Consider the following 17,832-nt stretch of genomic DNA (forward strand, 5'->3'; position numbering starts at 1 on the left):
TAGCGGCCAAATTTTGATCGGCAATGACAGTTAATTAAATGTCGAAATTCAACCAAGTCGCTAGCATTTTGATTAAAATAAAGCAGTGTCGAAAACGTTTAACTATCTGTCTGACCAAAATCCAGCGTGTTGATTAACAATGTAAAACAAGACTCCGCCATGATTATTACCGTTATTTTATAGGTGCTTTGGGCGGTATCTGCACGAGGTGGCGAGGCGGGAAACCCTTCCCATCTGCCACCATTGTGGTTCCCCAGAGGACACGGCGGGGCACACCCTGGCCGATTGTGCCACTTGGTCGAGGCAACGCCACGACCTAGTTTCGGTCGTCGGGACGGACCTCTCGCTACCGAGCGTTGTTGTAGCAATGCTTGGTATTATCAACAGGGACACTTATGGGATTACAAATGGGCACGCTCAAGCGTAGGTTGATGGCAATTCAAAGTGATTCAGGGTGAAAGATTTTGCGAAGGATAAACATCAAGCCAATGACCAGCTTTTCTAGACCCCACTGCCAACCTTGCGCAGTCTGTAATTGAGATGTGACCTAATAAGTTTGGAATTCAGATATTGCTATTGTTTAATCGCGTTAAGATTATTAAAAAGAATGTTACGTATCGGGTATCAAACAAAACAAACGTTTCACAAGATCCTCCCCTTTCCCGAAATTCGTTTCGTAATACTTGAACGCTCCCTCAAGACATTGTGAATTGTTTTTTTGTTTCGATATTCCTATTCGCATCTCTCGTATACATATAAGTTTTATGTAAGTATATTGTATGTTTTGTGAAAAGTTATTTAAATAATGCAGTAGAAATTGGTATGCTGTCGATTTCTATGACAAAATTCTTGCATACATCTAAGAGAAGCGGGCAGCTATAGTTATTATCATTATATTTGTAAGAATTATTAATACCTAAAAGCAGCACAGTTAATTAACATGGAAATTTCTACATTCACGTACGTTGTACGACATGTTTTTACATTGTCATTGCATAAATTTCATTATATACTTTTACATATGTATTATACAAATTGTAAAATTTAATACATCAAACACGCATTTATTTCAAATAAATATCCTTATTTTAACAAGTTGTGTCTTAGTTCAAAGATGTTTGTCATCGATGATCGTAATATACTTGCAAAGTTGCGAAAAACACGTGAATTTTCTGAAAAAAGTGATGCAGTTATCATGCTTTCTCTTTCACAGCACGTGTTCACGTGCGTCTGAGCGTGAACCGTAGTGATGTCTGAATAAACTTACAACCTACTTTATTCGATTGTACGGCAATCGGTTTGGATCGCTTATAATTTTAGAGTTCAATTATGCCAGTTATTTTTTTCAGTATGACATTTTATAATATCTCGTTATGAAAAGTATAGATGATGCTTTTTAAATTTGTATTATCATAAATAACTTCATGTAGTCATCAATGTGCAAACTCAGACTCACAGATCTACAGGCGGATTCCCTTACGAAGAAAGTGCTCATTTTATGCCATTTGTAATAATTTTGTACTAATAGGAATATGTAATAGAAGCGTGCTAACGCTAATTACTCTTTATATAAACTCCATCGATACTTCGATTCAAGCGCCACTTCTAAAATCGTAAATGATGAACATCACTACGCAAACTGACAAAAACAGTATACACGCAGTAAAATAAGTAAACCTATTTAGGTTCCATGTCGCGTTGGATAGAAATAATTAACTAAAATACGCAAATTCAGTTTGTAAAATAATAAAGTTTTTGTGTTTTTCAATTGGGCAGCGTAAAAATAAAAAGTCCATAGTGCATGTTTTTTTGCTAACGGAGGTGTATGTATGTATGTACGGATGATGTCTAACTATAAGAATTGTCAGTATCATAATGACAGTGGTAATAACTAGACTAATAACATAGAGTTATTCAGTTTTCAATAGAGGAAAAATAAGTAAACATGGCTTTTAACATGATAAAAGGTAAGTTTGTATTGTATGTTGTCAATAAAATATGCATTTAAATTATTCTAGCCTCTAAATAATTGTTAAAAAAATTATAAAGTTGTCTTAAGGCATAGCATATTCTGTCAATATTTACAAATACATAATTGATTATACTAATAACTAATCACCCTTGTGTATGTGATTTTTGTATGAAGAGAATAATTATATGCTGTTTTTAAAGTATTTTTAACTATTGTTAAAAAATTATGTCTCAGAATTTCCCACTTGTGGTGAAATTTGTGTATAAACTGAGTTTTGTGTTACTGTAATTCTTACTATAAGTTCATGCTCCTATTCCACCATGTCTACTGCTGATAAGAACTACTTGTTTTTTTTTTAAATTGTGTCCATGTAATGTAGCAAGTTGTAATGGTTACAAGTGTTATAAAATAGTTGGCAATTTAAAAAAAATGGTGAAGAGATGGTTGCCGCTCCTTGTCCATTGTAAGCCCTTGAGAACTGGCATACATGAAAATTTAGATTATTGTTATTGTTGTAGTTGTAGGTTGGAACTAAAAGCAAAAATTGCATAAATCTGTGTTCATTCTTATGTTGTATAACAGTACTAAAGGAACTTTATTTAACTGTTTAATTTCCCAAAAGTAAGAACCTTCCTGTTCTTCTTCATAGGTCTGTAATCTCTTAAAAACCTATTAAAAAATGTACATGATAGTTCAAAAAAAAGGCAATATATAATCATATGAAGAATGAACACAAAGTATAGGTCTGGATATTTTTTTATTTTCATTAATAATTTTCAAGTACTTAGTAGGTAGCCTTTGGTGTCTTCAAATCCGAAACAATTTTTGTTTTGCATTGTTTAAAACATTTTTGCTTGTTTAACTTATCTCCAGATATAATTGCCTTATAATATTTTTCATACAAATATTGTTGATAAAGTTTAATGTGAGCTGTGCGTACAGTGATTTTAATTTTTAATAAATCTCGATAAATACACTGAATCTAGTTGATTCTGGATGAAGATTTATTAAGTATAAAATTTTAACTGTCTATCAATGTACACAGCCTTCTCAAATGCTGAGTTTTTTACCTTTACATATTAGCTGAAATATGTTTAGCCTGAGAAAAATATTTCATGGTAAGGCGATGATTTTTTGTTTGTATTGTTTCACTGAATTGTTTTCTATTGAATCTGAATCTGTGGTCTCTGATCAAAATAAATGTGTGATTTTGGTAATATAGAAGAGGAGTACATTGCATACTGCAGTTGTTTTATTGCGAATTGCTTTTGCGAGTGATGTATGAACTTAGATGTATTCAATTCAATTTAAATTTCTGAATTCTCAATTCTTATTCAAGGAATTAAAACAGAAATTAGGACAATACTTATTATATATAGTGTAACTCCGTATAACGTAATTGCTTAACTTTGGTTGGTTTGCCTTGTCCCTCATATCCTCGAAGTGACAATTTACTTCCATAGTCGTAACATAGAACTCTATAATGCCAGAAAATCTGCATTTCCTTCGGCGTCACCAGATAGAGATTATAATTAGTGTATTAAAATAAAATTGAAACTGGTAAGGGACAACTTATTGAAAAAATATTTTGCAAATAGACATTTAAACATATAAATTGCTATAACTTTGTATATAACACACATATAACCCAACCTCTGTAGGTTAATCAGCCGTTTACTTATAGTCAACGTACTTCAACCTGGGTGTAATATAAGAATTATACGTAGATTTTTCTACCACTAGCGTACTTACAAACTTACAAATATGTACGTAGGTTACGTCAGGGTAACTCTGCGCGATTATAAAATGTATAAATTAGTGTATTGAAATGGTTTTGTCTATTATATTTATAGCGTCGGAGAATAAGATTAACAAAACTATGGGTAATATTGATGACGCGGAAAACAATGCGAAGATTTCCGATTCCGCTTACACTAACAGTTGCAGTAACAGCCAGGCAAGAAGGTAAGATATACTAAAATTATCATTTTTGTTAAAGTATATTTATGCTGCGATATTCTATTTTTTAAAGATACCAGTAATATTAGCGAATCGCCGATCATTATATTGTTATTCTGTTGTTTTAAAACTCTGTTATAAAAATCCTTTTATATTGTATATAGTCTCAGTATATTGGACAGACAAATTAAAAATGAGTTCTATCCGGCGTTCCCACTTTTCCTTGTTAGGACCTCCCGTACTCTGTATTTCCAATAGCGATATCAATGTTGATGTTTTTGTATGCAAGTTGGATATAGTTTCAATATCCGAAAAGCTTATGTCGCAACCTTGGGATCGCACAGAATAAGAACTCATTATTGGAAACGTGTCGCTATCGGAAGTTACAGACTAAAGCTGGATAGAAGCTAAAATGCCAACGGTTTGTTCGCCCGAGAACGACTGAGGCGTAGGTTGAATGTTATGTCAGCCAATTCATAAGCATCACTTATCTTAAATAATTAAGGCTTATTGAATAAATAAATTAATGTCGTCTGTTTTTAGCCGAAGCTCTCACTCGACGCATTCAGAAAGTCATTCCAGCGGTAGTAGTGGATATGGAGGAAAACCCTCCACTTCAGGATACAGGTGTGTACCAATTTACCTATCTGTGCAAATTTGTTTTTAACCGACTTCAATACAGGACATCATTAGTTTGATCTGTATGTAAATTATAATGTATGATCTGTTAAGCCTCCTAAGCTTTGCACCTGTGTACCGCAATATGTGGCACCCATATTATCATTATCACTGACATTTTACACTTTATAAAGCGTTGTATAACGTATTTTTCATTAATTTATGATTTATAGTAGAATAGAACAATGAATGATCTTTTTAGCTTCTGGTTGGGCCTAACTTAACTAACCACCAACGCTTGACTATTGAAGTTAGCCGCTTAACTTTGTAAGGGTTCGATATGCCTAAGTGTATATATATATATATAGTTTAATTTTGTAAGCAATTCTTTTGAGTTTCGTAGCCTGTTACACACAAGTAATATATTGTTAAGGATAAAACACCTATGGCTTTATATTTTATTGCATTTTTATTATTTGTTTTGATAAAGCCGATAGGCTAAGTAGCGAGTGAGAATTCATTTGTGAACGCCTAGAATGTACTTGTAGACGATGTCATAGTTCCAATGTAAGCTAGAAAGTAACATTAATGTTAATCCCAATATATGTATATATATATCCCAAAGTTAAAATCAGCGGAATTTACCAGCAACAATTCCATCTGCAAAAACCAAACAAGTAGTTGAGGCTCCTCTTCTCGATTATAACGGATTAATTAGTACTTTTTACTACGATATATTCGGTGTCCTCATACCCAATCCGCTGTTTTGCTGGTAATTTTTTTCTTTGCTTAATAATTAGCAAACATTAATAATATTTTTCTTATATATATAGTACATACATTTTTATATTTTTTGTAACATTTATGTTTACCAAAATTGTTAGATACTTTAGATAAAATAGCTTCTAACATATACCGTAGATATAGTATAATACTATGATGATGTGGTAAACTTAAATTAAGAAATAAATAGACTTCTGCAATATTCGAAAATATATTTTATCAACGTGATGCTTAAACGTGAACGTTGTTGGTTAAAAACATGTGACTATAAAGATTGCGTGGGACTGTTATAGCGCTTCCTCGCACGTGACCAGATTGATCTGGTACTGGGAACGGATTAATATCTACCGACTAAAAGGGCCATCTTTTGTTCTGATGCTATATATAAATTATTGTTTTTTCCCGTATCAGTGACTACGTGCTGTGTGCAACAAGGGTCTTGTTATGCCGCTACATATAATGCCTATGATCACTGTATTTACTGAAATCTATTATTCCATTATTGGCGGATATTTTCTATATTGTTGGTGGCAGATTTGAGACCGTAGATTCGCTCACGATTCTAATATTTATATGGCCCGGATCCGTTAAGATCTAGGTTGGGCGAAAAGGAAAGATGCGTTACATACATTTGCGTGTAGTCGTTACGCGCGTTCTCATGGCTATATTATGAAAAATAAAGGCTTTTATGCTTTCCATACATAGAATTTGAGTGTCTAACACGGCCTTTTTTAAGTAGTTCTTAAATAGTTCTTTGAAATTGTGAAATAAATTTGTTTTAATGAAAAAGTATTTCTTAACTATTCGCTTCGTAATTCATGAATATATTTTTGATTGAACAGTATAAAATCATCCTCAACCAACCTCCAGAGTGTGACATATGTGCACGATAATGCTTTGAAATTGTGAAATAAACTTTGTTTCAATGTCAAAATATTTCTTAACTAATCGTTTCTTAATTCATGAATACATTTTTGGTTTAACAGTAGCAACAATGTAAGTCAACCTCCAGAAATACGTTGTAAGGTAAAGAAAAAGAAGAAGCAACTAGAGCTAGATACTGTAGTGATCCACGAGGAAAAGCAGACGGTACCAGATCCAGAACCTGAAATAAAACCTATTGAAGAACAACGTAATGATGGTGCGTAACTTCCATAATTAATATTTAATATTTTTAATTTGTCAAAATTGTATTCGTAGGACACAGAAAACAAAGTTTACATTAAAATGTTTTTTTTTGCTCATCGTCATTTCAGCCTATTTTTTAAATTATAGTGCTTTCAGTCTGGTAATTGTATATTTTGTATGTATGATTTATTTGGAAGGCACAGAACAACTTACCAAAAGGTTTTTTAAAAAAAAAATGGAACAATTTGTTCTCAGTACTATATGTATACCACAACTGTTGGACGTTCATCCGATAGTTAGGTACTCAATTTTTTCATGTAAGTTCTATTTTCTTGTCGTATTTTATTAAATTTATCTTTGACCAAATTTATTTGGTTTAAAGAGTTAAAGAAATTTACTTTTAGCAAAGCATAATTAGAGCCCGATGTTAAATGGTACCTACGTTTTTTTAAATAGTTTAAGGGCACTTGCTTGAAACAGCGGTCGTTAAACATACGTACGCATTAAGAATACTTATTTACATTACATTTAGCGATATGAAGATTTACAATATCGTGGAAAGATAAATCCAGCTTAGTTTTCCGTTTTACTGACCCAATTCATTTACAAAAACAATATCTTAATTACATTTTATATCGTTTACTCTCCACTTAACTCCTGTAAAACGTTATAATAATTTATGTAGATTGCGGATAGGAGGGCAAATAATAGTTATTGGTCCTGAAGTATTTCCGAACCAATTCGAAAGGGACCTTTAAGAAAATTCTTAAAACGCCGTCAAAGCACTGGCTAGCCGTCTGTCATTGAAAGAGTCCATGTCATGTTATTACTTAACATCAGGTGAGCCATGAGGCAAACGGGCGGAAGCCAGTTTGTTCTATAACAAAAAAGTGTTCCAAGAATTTTATTTGTTTGAATCGATTTGCTTTAACTTAAAGGTATCTCAATTGTTTGAAGAGGAACTTGGAGTTCCTCTAAAATTAGGCAGAGTATTTTATATTAGATTTGCAGACATTTAAATTATATAGAAAACTGAAAACAATACTTTTGCATAAACGTCGATTTTTGACATTAAAAATCTATTAACTCATATTTAAGTGTTTTATTCAAAAAGTTAAAAGCGCGTAAGTGTTAGCGATCCTTTGCTAAACGTTTAATTAAATTCATTTACAGTCCATAATGCAGCTTGTCATTGAGACAACACTACAGGTGGGATACAAGACGCCAAGTGTGCCTCTTGTATGTCATAAACCTAATAGATTTAAACCTTGTAGGTAATTAAAATTAATTATAATGCAAATGGGGTTAATTGTTATAAATCGAATGTTTTTAAGAAAAACACTATTTGAACGGATTAAAGCTATGTATTATTATTAAAAACTTATAATTATTTACATAATTCTAAATTTTAAATTTTTTCCTACGTTTTGCGTGCTTTTCAGCGTGCGTGGTCACGGTGACTGAAGACAATCCGGTAAAATAGAGGACACCGTGAGTCATTTTTTCAAAAACCCATCATCTTTTAGTCGATATCAACTTCGGGGCAATAAATACAGATAAAACAACTTTCTCTGCAACTGTGATACTTTTGACATATAACACCTTTTGTTTTCAGTTTTTAATAATAATACATAGCTTTAATCCGTTCAAAAAGTGTTTTTCTTAACGTGTAAAAGCTATTTTAACAAAAGACAATACTATGTCGAATGTTTTTATTAAAATAATATTTGGAAATTGAACGAAATTGTTAATAGCGCGTCTTATACAATGTATTCATGCAGATGCTAGCTCAACTGGCGTGCAGCAAAAAGACGTATCGCAAGTTGAAATTAATGACCTATCGACTATAGACAGAAATAGTTCAAAGGATAAGGTAATTAAACTAGGGCTACAACTCTCTCAGAGACTCTCTCAGATTTCTGTCTGTTTTCTTGATAGTTTTTTTTCTTAATTCTTAATAGGCAAATAGCTGATCAGCCTTTTGTGTCTGCACGCCATTGATTTGAGCATAAGGATTGTTCCTCGCCGAATTCAATGGAGTAATTTTACGTGTAGTGAACATCTCACGAAATCATTAACTTCAACAGCTTGTGTTAAGTAATAAAGGTACCTGGTAGATTCGAGTATTAAAAATATTAATGCTAATTTACATACATCAAGATCTCAAAAGATACTCTCAAACTTTAAGGCCTGATATTAGCTTAAATCCTAATTAATTTTTTATGTTAAAATCCTTTCGAATAAGGAGTTTCACAATAATATGGCCTATGTTTCTTTTTTGTATTGGGTTCTAATGATTTAACTTTTCAGACGAGTTCGTGCAATATCCCGATACAAACACCAACAAAGTGTAAAGTAAGTACTTTATTCTTACTTATACCAAACGTTTAGTTTCCCTGCCCATGTTTCTCAAATTAAACGTAGATTACTTCGTACTATTTTGCTAATTAATTAAATATCAAAATCCTTTTTATTTTAGAACGCAGGCGCAAGATTTTTTAACTTAAAACATTTGTAATAATCTCGTTTAAATGCTAAATGTAGGTTTGATTATTCTAGGATGGTTTTTCGTGTGTGATATCTATGCAAGACGGAGTGGTTATCTACACAACAAATTCCCTCACAAACACATTGGGTTTCCCAAGGGATATGTGGATCGGACGGTCCTTCATTGACTTCGTACATCCTAGGGTGAGTTGATAATTGCCTTATTAACTTGCCATGGCAGTCAGATTAATAGTCATAGAATTCCATCAATAAAAAATTGAGACTTGAGTATAATTACATGTTTGAACACTTTAGATTGTTACCATATTCATATTAAGCGTTATGCACTGAACCGTCAAATATGATTCTTCAAACAAAAGTCTGTAAGGGAAGTTGATACCGTAGAGTATATATTTACTACAACACTCCGTACGGAAAAAACGACATAAACATCTTTTATGCTTGACGGCTGTTAATAATAATATATAATATAGTCACATATTTGCGCTTCTAACTTGTGTTGTACACTGCACACGGAATTCATAGTCGAACGTGTGTAATAATCACAGTTTTAAGAACATTGTCAAACATCGTCGGGATCAAGTGGAATTGGTTGATAGGCTCTAACAAAGACCAGTGTACTGAACACTGACACATCCGAAATGATTCTAAGAATAATCTCCTATACAACGGTCCGGAATAAAGCGAGCATTCGTTGAGCAATATGAGGTGGTCAAGCTGATATTGGAGGACCATCAGTAGTATTCATGAAATGATTAGACTGAACGAGTTTCTCTGCGGTGAAATGTTATAGGGTTGAAATCATTCTGTTGTGTTCGCAACGAAACGATTGTGTACCAAATTGAATTCCTGTTGCGAATGTTGGAGCGTGAGCGATCACGTTTGCGATGTTGCAACCAACACGTGCGTTAGCGGTGTGAGTGCTTAAGATCGCCAATATGTGTGAGGTTCATTGCCTGCTGGTGAATATCTTTTATCTTTCTCTTTGTATAGTTCGGAACTTCAACCGAGTCTTGCTAATTTCTCTTGAAATTTATCACCTTAATTGCGATATTTAAATATCTCTAATATTTTCTTAACCATCACTTTAATCATCCATACCATCATATTTACACTCGAGAAAGGAAAAAACATAACTAAACTTAAACAAGAAACCGAAGTTTCTTATTTTATAGGGTTGTACAACCAAGCCTGTGTAGGAAAAAGTTAAATACCAAAGTTTAGCCTTTGATGTAAGAAAGCCTTCAACTTCTCAAACACGTTTTAGGGTTTTATTACGCTGTAAGACAGAAAGTTGAAAGTTTCTTCAAATGAAAACGTGAACAAGCCACAAAAGGGACTAATGTTTTGAAATATTTTTGCACAATACAGAAAGTGTATAACATCGATGTTACAAATATTTATAAAAAAATGTAAAATGCATAGTTACGCTATGAATTTAGTGTGTATATCTTCTATCATACGGTTGTTTTTTTTAGAAAATTTAAAAGGTAGCTCTAATTTAGGAAGTTTACGAAATATAATTGCGAGCTTAAACGATGCACAAGCTGAGTATTGATGAGCACTTCTATCGTGTCGAACAAATCCATCATTGGTCTATAAGAGATGATTTTTTTTAATATAATCTGAGTTGGTCAGGCTCAATAATCAGTGAAATATTTGTAGGACTTTTGGGTAATTATTTATTTAACACTTCATCGCATTACAAAACACAGAGCATTTGTTTAATGGAACGGGGCCAACGGCCAGGTTGCTCATCTGACGTTAAGTGATACCGCCGCCCTTGGACACTCTTAATACCTCGCTCGGGCTATACTGAGGGCTCGCGAGTTGTTGCTGGCCTTTTAAGAATTTATACGCTCTTTTTTTGAAGAAAGATGTTCAAATCTGTAATATTCGCTTTCAGGACCGGAACACCTTCGCATCACAAATAACGAACGATGTTGCTACGCCAAAAATTTTAAATGGTACTCCTAACGAAGGTAACTTTTATTATAATATAATAAATTGTGCCAATGTATTCCGTGCTTGGTGTCTGCTTGTGTTGTCTTACAATGGCTCTGTATGTATTGTCTTACAATTAAAATAAATTTCATTTAGAACCGTTGATAAAAATTAAATTTTTTAATACATGATTCTTACAGATTTACTAATATTTTATTTGCGCTTTTGAATGATTGCAAGATTTAATTTAATTCAAATTCATTTTTTAAAACAAATTAGTTGTTATTTACATATCACTTAAAATTCGACATCTGTACTAAATTATTTGTTTAATCCAAAGATTAAAATACGTAAAAATCTTTTAGCGTTATAGCCTTAAGTAGAAAATATATTGTTTTTTTACTAATGAAATATGTACTAATTTTTTTTATGTTCTTTGGATTTCAGTGAATATAAAACTTTCGTTTTCTAAAGGTAGCACACTTTCAACTATGGTGTGTCGGATTCGCCAATACCGTGGATTGGATAGTGGATTCGGTGTAAAGAATCAAATGCTTTCATTTATGCCGTTCTTACTTAAACTATCCTTTAGAAATATAATTGATGAGGAAGGCGAGGTTATTTATTTACTTGTGCAGGCCACTCCGTTCTTTCCAGCTTTTAAAGGTACTGTTTGTTATGTAACTCAATTTTAAACGTTCTAAGCCGGCTGTGCCAATGGAATTCTCATTCTATGTATGAAATTAATTACGACATCGTGTTTTCTAATTAATTTGGCCAATTTTATCCGAACTGGTTTACCACAAATATTGTAATATTGTATTATATGAAGGCAAAAATGCGACTTTACATATCTGTAATTAGTTCCATGATTCACGGTTTTCGTATTTTTTTTCAGTCCCAAACGAAATTATATCGAAACCTATCTCGTTCGTTATAAGGCACGCGTCAAATGGTGATATAAAGTATATAGATCCTGAATCAGTGCCGTACTTGGGATATTCACCTCAAGATATATTAAATATGGATGCACTTCAACTATACCATCCCCACGACCTTGTATATTTAAAACAAGTGTACGAAACTATTGTTAAAGAGGGTGGTGTTCTGAGATCAAAACCAATCAGGTAAAAATAATCTCTCTGTTAACTGTTTCATATTGACCCAAAGTACGATTACTTACAGTTCTATAGTTTGATTTTTCTGTGTATATTTAAACTGCCGCATTTGCAAAAAGCTCTAACAATTGTGGGCCACCAACTATTTTTGTTATTTCTTCCATCGATCTCGTAATAAAAATAATAGTATTTCTTAAAGAAAATCGTCAATTTCTTTTATAAAATTAAGCACATTTTTATTATATTTATCGTACACTGTAATGCAGTGCTAGTCTCCCGCGCGACTTCCAGGGAAACGCACGTATAATATAAATGACTACTATACATGCTTTGCAGAATATTAAGAAATATTACGAATACAGATATCTGAAGACAAAATCAAAAGTAGTTGCAACTTTTTTTTATTTTGAATCAATATTCATTTATTATCCCTTACAGTGTTTTTTCTTATAATTGTTTACAGAATGATGACTCAAAATGGTGATTATGTTAAACTCGAGACCGAGTGGTCGTCATTTATAAACCCGTGGTCTAGAAAATTGGAATTCGTTATTGGAAAACATTTGCTCATTGAGGTAAGTCAAAATTATTTATATTATTACGCGAAGACATTATAATTTTGCGAAGTCGCATTACAATACGTATTGTGATTAAGCTCACTTTAGCCAATTACTATAATTATTATTAAAGCTTTATTAATTAATCCATACAAGTGTTTAGTTTACATTTCTTAATATTCGTATTAGTTGTGTTAGTATAAGTTAAAAAAAAATTAAATTACAATTCTTTTTTAGTGGTCTAGTTTTTGTATGGGCTCTTTTAGGGTAAAAACCTCCTCCGTATTTTTCCATTTCTCTTTGTCTTGAGCAACATCGACTCGATTCAATATAGATTATGCAAAAGATTCGATATTATAAATTAGCCAATCGTAAAACTCTAGTCAGAAAGTACCAATCTCTTTTTGTTTTATTTATGTTGTGGTCTAGTTGACTAACTACTAATTGCGATAGCGATTCCGGCATCATTTACTTTCGATCATTATGGCTACTTTGGTCTTCGATGCCGTGCTTTGGCTAAACAGTGATTTGGTGCTTTGGCTAAACCATGAAATTTTGTACTGAGTTACCTTACGCATATTGAAAGAAATCGAAATCGTTAAGGCATAGTGGTGTTATTGTTTGACGTAAATATAGTGGTAAAGTAAACTATGATTACGACTTTTTAAACAGGAATAATATTTTCAGGGTCCAAATAATCCTGATGTATTTCAAAGTGCTGAAAAGCCTATGAAATTCTCTGAAGATGATAAGAACACAGCACAAGCCATTAGAGAAAGCATACTTAAGGTCATGAATAAGGTAAGGATGCTTTAAAAGATATATATTTCAATGTTTTATAGAACACGGCACAAAAAGACAGGACTCTCACCTGAGTGATACCGCCGCCTTTGGACACACACTGCCAGAAGGTACGCAAGTGCGCGGCAAAATCGGCCTTAATAACGTTCAGTTTAACGGACGCCGTGATAAGACAGGTGGAATGTCGTATTTATCCTTGACATTCAAACTGAAACTCAAAATAACTTTATTCATATAGGTACCTACACTACGCAGTACACTTATAAACGTCAACAGAAAATATGTTATTCGATGATGATACTCAGCTGCAGGTATTAGTCCAAAGGCACCTTTCTTCGCAATGCTAAGGGATCAAACCGCGCAGAAAGCGGGTAGTTGAATAACTGCTACTACTACTGTGTACTGTACTACTACTACAGTTGGAAGCGATGGCCCGGAGTAGAGTACTATCGCTCACACCAAGTTGCTTGGATACTAATTTAGCCTTAGCTTACAAATAACCGCGATACTGAACATTGTTTGATACGTCCACGGCTTTAAGGACAGTTTCTTTGAAGAGAGGAGTAGCGACGAAGGGTGTTTTTTAGCGGAAAAAGCTAACTTGTATTTTCTAGGGGTAAAGTTGGACTAACTCGACCCCAGTCCGATACCACACTTAGCTGAGTTTTGGCTTCAGTCAGACACAAGTTATTTACGGTACTGATCGTCAAATGCCCGAGAAATACCTGCATGACCAGTGTGAAGAGTATCTAGTGCTATCGTCCACATAGCAATAAATGTTGATAGGTTGCAACATATAATTGAAATGTAGAAAAAGCAGGGTCTGTAATAGGACACAGGCTTGTGGGACCAAGCGTTCACGGGTTTGGCGTTGGGACATACCGATAACGACCTTGTTACTTCCATGAGCAAGAAACCTGCAAATCCATAATTTCTCGATGAGCTCATTGGAAGCGCTCAGTACCACACCCGAATGAAGGCTGTCGTTATGAAACAATCCCAAAATTACCATTAGATGAAATCATTTTAACTTCTAATACATTTTCGGCGTAATGTACGCAAAAATCTAGGCAAATAAATGTTAAGATGTTGAAGACGCAAAACGCTTTTCATTATTTTCAAAGTTAATGTAAAACATCAAATTATAGAGATTTATGTTTAAAATGTGACATACTAAACACTTTAATCCGACTATGCCACTGCGTGCGACGTCAAGCGGTGAGAAAAGAGTATGAACCTAAACCCTTTATTAGCATAGCAACAGACCTCACCGCCTGCAGACCTAAAAAATAAAAAAAAACTCACCCGATTATGAAAACCAAAATTTAAGTACATTACGATGTACTTTACAAGCGCAGATATCGCTTAACTTAGCGATGCTCAGGATTGATTTCGGCAAACGCGAAGCACGGCTACTAACCTTGTGGCTAAGGCGTTAGACACGGCAGATAACGATGAACTCTTAGCTAAGATTGCTGAGGTAGGATGAAACAGTTGCGATTTCGGGTCTGATAACTGAGAGACCGGAATCAGTGTGTAGAATTTAAGGGTGCTCTTTCGGAGCCTTTCTATGCGAATTTCGGTGTTACTCGGGGTAATAATCTCGGACCTTTGCAATTTCTTTGCAATTAATGATTTTTTTTTATATAGAAGAGGGGGCAAACGGGCAGAAGGCTCACCTGATTTTAAGTGATACCACCACCGATGGTCACTTAATGCCAGAGTGCGTTGCCGACCCTAAGTCGAATTGCTTCGGAAGTACTTCAGTGGGCAGCTGGTTCCACATAGCGGTGGTGCGTGGCAAAAATTGCCTTGAAAAACGCTCAGTCATGGAACGTCGGACGTCGAGGTGATACGGGTGGAATATTTTATTCTGCCTCGACGTCCGATGATGAAACTCAGCTGCAGGTATTAATCCGAAGAACTCCTCTGAACACTCTCCATGGTAAATGCGGTAGAAGATGAAGAGTGACCCCACATCTCTACGCAACGCCAAAGGATTCGAACCGCTCTTCGTTGGATACTGTCAAGTGGAAGGAGCTGGTACTGGGGAGCCCCCGCCCAGAAGTGAGAACAGTATTCCACGTGGGGCCTTATTTGCGCTCTTTAGAGTTGCAAGCGGTGGCCCGGAATGAAGTACTGTCTCGCCTTGCTGAGCCCACCAAGCTTTTTGGAGGCTAATTTAGTTTTTCCCTCCAAATGACCGCGAAGCTGAACGTCGTTCGTCGTTGGTAGTGGCTTTAAGAAGAGTGTTTTCGAAAAGAGGAGTAGCGACAAAGGGTGTTGCCCTGAATTATCAAATACAGTCAAAACTGACATTTAGGAATAACATTACGGATATACGTAAGAAGGCGTTCGAATCTTGGATACCTAGTAACCCAGGCTAGTGGTTTCACAACTCCTCCATTTGTTCTTGTAGAAGAATCTGGAACATAATGATAGAATCTGGGCTCCTCATAAAAGAAGGTATAGGATGATGCTGGAGCGGATACAAAACAAATTCACCAGGCACATGTAGTATGTACGTGTATTCATAATAGATTCGAGGGGCTACAACGAACTCTGAGTGCGCCGAGAATTTGCACTAACAAATTGTAACAAAGTGGCTTCAGGATGCCTCATGGTTATTTTTATAGGCGACATCTACCACCGATTCTGTTCGTACCCACAGCGAAAACTAACTTAAAAAAATAACTAACATACATGACACATATGTACTGCATAGATTAAAAGACGTTTTTAAGTGTCCGTTGAGTCTGACAAAAGATCTGCCTCATTTTAGGTCATATATTTTTGTATATATTATGATCTATTACTGTTTAATGTTGTATTAATTTTTCTGTGTATGCATTATTTTGTAGATGATGGTAGCTTATTTCTTAAAAACAAAGTAAATTATTTTCTATTATAAAGATTATTCTGAAAGCAGTAATATATTTTGTGTTGGTATGACTTATACGCGTTTTCAGCCAATGAAGCCGGTTTTCTTTTAACTGTAATCACTATGTTATTTTGTTTAGATATTAACAAAGCCAGCGGAAGCGGCGAAGCAACAAATGACCAAACGTTGCCAAGACTTAGCCTCGTTCATGGAGAGTCTAATGGACGAAGCCCCAAAGAACGACGAAGACATCTGGGTTGATGTTAAGGAGGCTGACAGTGCCTATTATGTAAGTACTATATTAAAGGACTGAAAATTGTTGTATGTTTGATTGAGTTGTATGACAAAAAAAAAACTGTTTTTATCTCTACATGTATAAAATTCTCGTGTCACAATGTTCGTTCCCATACTCCTCCGAAACGGCTCGACCGATTCTTATGAAATTTGGTATGCATATTCAGTAGGTCTGACAATCGGCATCTTTACTTCAAACCCCTAAGTGATAGGGCTCCTGTTCAAAATACAATATTTTATTTTTTGGATATTTTTTTTATTTTGTAGCTTTAAAAAATACATACGGGTTGTAAATTATCACTCTCCTATCATAAATACATTTTTGCAAAACAACGTTTGCTGGGTCAGCTAGTATTAATATAGAACAGAGGTAAACGGGCAAGATGATCTCCTGATGTTAAAGTAATACATGTTCAAGTGCGCGCCGGCTTTTATAAAATATGTGTACAAATGTTACTAGTGTTAGCCTAGCCTACCCTACCTACCTACCCTAGCCAGGATTGGATGATCCTCAATCGATCAAGCCTCAGATCAGGAATTCCAATGCTGTTTCGTGAACATTTTCTTAATAGGCTAAAAAAACATTTTGCTTATTAAAAAAATATCATAAAACTAAAGAGCGAAACGGGCATATATAGTTAGTAAATGTTTTTTTTTTTCATATTTTTGACAGGACTTTTCGGTTCAGGAGCGTGATTCCGTAATGCTGGGCGGAATTTCTCCTCACCGCGATTATCAAGAGAGCAAGTCTAGTACTGAAACACAAATAAGTTACAACCAACTTAATTACAACGGCAATTTGCAACGGTAGGTGAAGTCAGTAGTATATTTCATTACAAGTGCGGAAAGCCTGTCATTTCAAAGAGTTCCGACAAATGGTCCGAAAAAGGTTGACAATCTGAACAAGTTGCAATGACGATTCCGCACGTGTACTGAACAACTATTTTTAATACAGTTGCCAAGAAATAAGAATACAGTGGCAAAGGGAACTATGCCCATACAGCTTCAGGAGATTGTTTTTGTTGATATGAAATAAAATTTAATGAGTTGAAAAGAAATGAAACCTAACCTAACTCATTGAATCAAATCATTAAATCTGATATTGAAACAAATTAGTAGCGCCTTTTTAGAAATATTTGCATGAATCATAAAAACTGCTATGATTTTTTAGTAAAAACTTCGTGGTTGGTTTTTTCTTTTTAATAGACATTGTTTTGACAGTTGGGAAAGATAACGCACTAGTGCGGAAAAGGTAAAGAAAAAGCACGA

General features: G+C 34.3%; 1 protein-coding gene across 11 annotated transcripts in view; it reads left to right on the forward strand.

Moving 5' to 3' along the window:
• The first annotated feature begins 1,652 nt into the window (after positions 1-1,652).
• Positions 1,653-17,832, forward strand: part of LOC123718685 (period circadian protein) — a 31,581-nt gene continuing 15,401 nt past the window's right edge. For 4 of the 11 annotated variants that reach the window (XM_045675385.1, XM_045675392.1, XM_045675387.1 and 1 more), the window contains exons 1-14: positions 1,653-1,967; positions 3,826-3,937; positions 4,475-4,558; positions 6,319-6,473; positions 8,242-8,333; positions 8,771-8,815; positions 9,020-9,151; positions 10,875-10,950; positions 11,360-11,578; positions 11,811-12,039; positions 12,494-12,605; positions 13,275-13,388; positions 16,409-16,558; positions 17,237-17,370. In XM_045675385.1, coding sequence (XP_045531341.1) covers positions 1,946-1,967; positions 3,826-3,937; positions 4,475-4,558; positions 6,319-6,473; positions 8,242-8,333; positions 8,771-8,815; positions 9,020-9,151; positions 10,875-10,950; positions 11,360-11,578; positions 11,811-12,039; positions 12,494-12,605; positions 13,275-13,388; positions 16,409-16,558; positions 17,237-17,370 — 1,676 coding nt within the window. In that variant the 5' untranslated portion in view covers positions 1,653-1,945. Of the gene's footprint in view, positions 1,968-3,825; positions 3,938-4,474; positions 4,559-6,318; positions 6,474-8,241; positions 8,334-8,770; positions 8,816-9,019; positions 9,152-10,874; positions 10,951-11,359; positions 11,579-11,810; positions 12,040-12,493; positions 12,606-13,274; positions 13,389-16,408; positions 16,559-17,236; positions 17,371-17,832 lie in introns of those variants that run through there. The other 7 variants (XM_045675388.1, XM_045675394.1, XM_045675395.1 and 4 more) reach the window with 4 other exon arrangements.

The sequence above is a fragment of the Pieris brassicae genome, chromosome Z (genome assembly GCF_905147105.1).
Source record: "Pieris brassicae chromosome Z, ilPieBrab1.1, whole genome shotgun sequence".
NCBI classification, from domain to species: Eukaryota; Metazoa; Arthropoda; class Insecta; order Lepidoptera; family Pieridae; genus Pieris; species Pieris brassicae.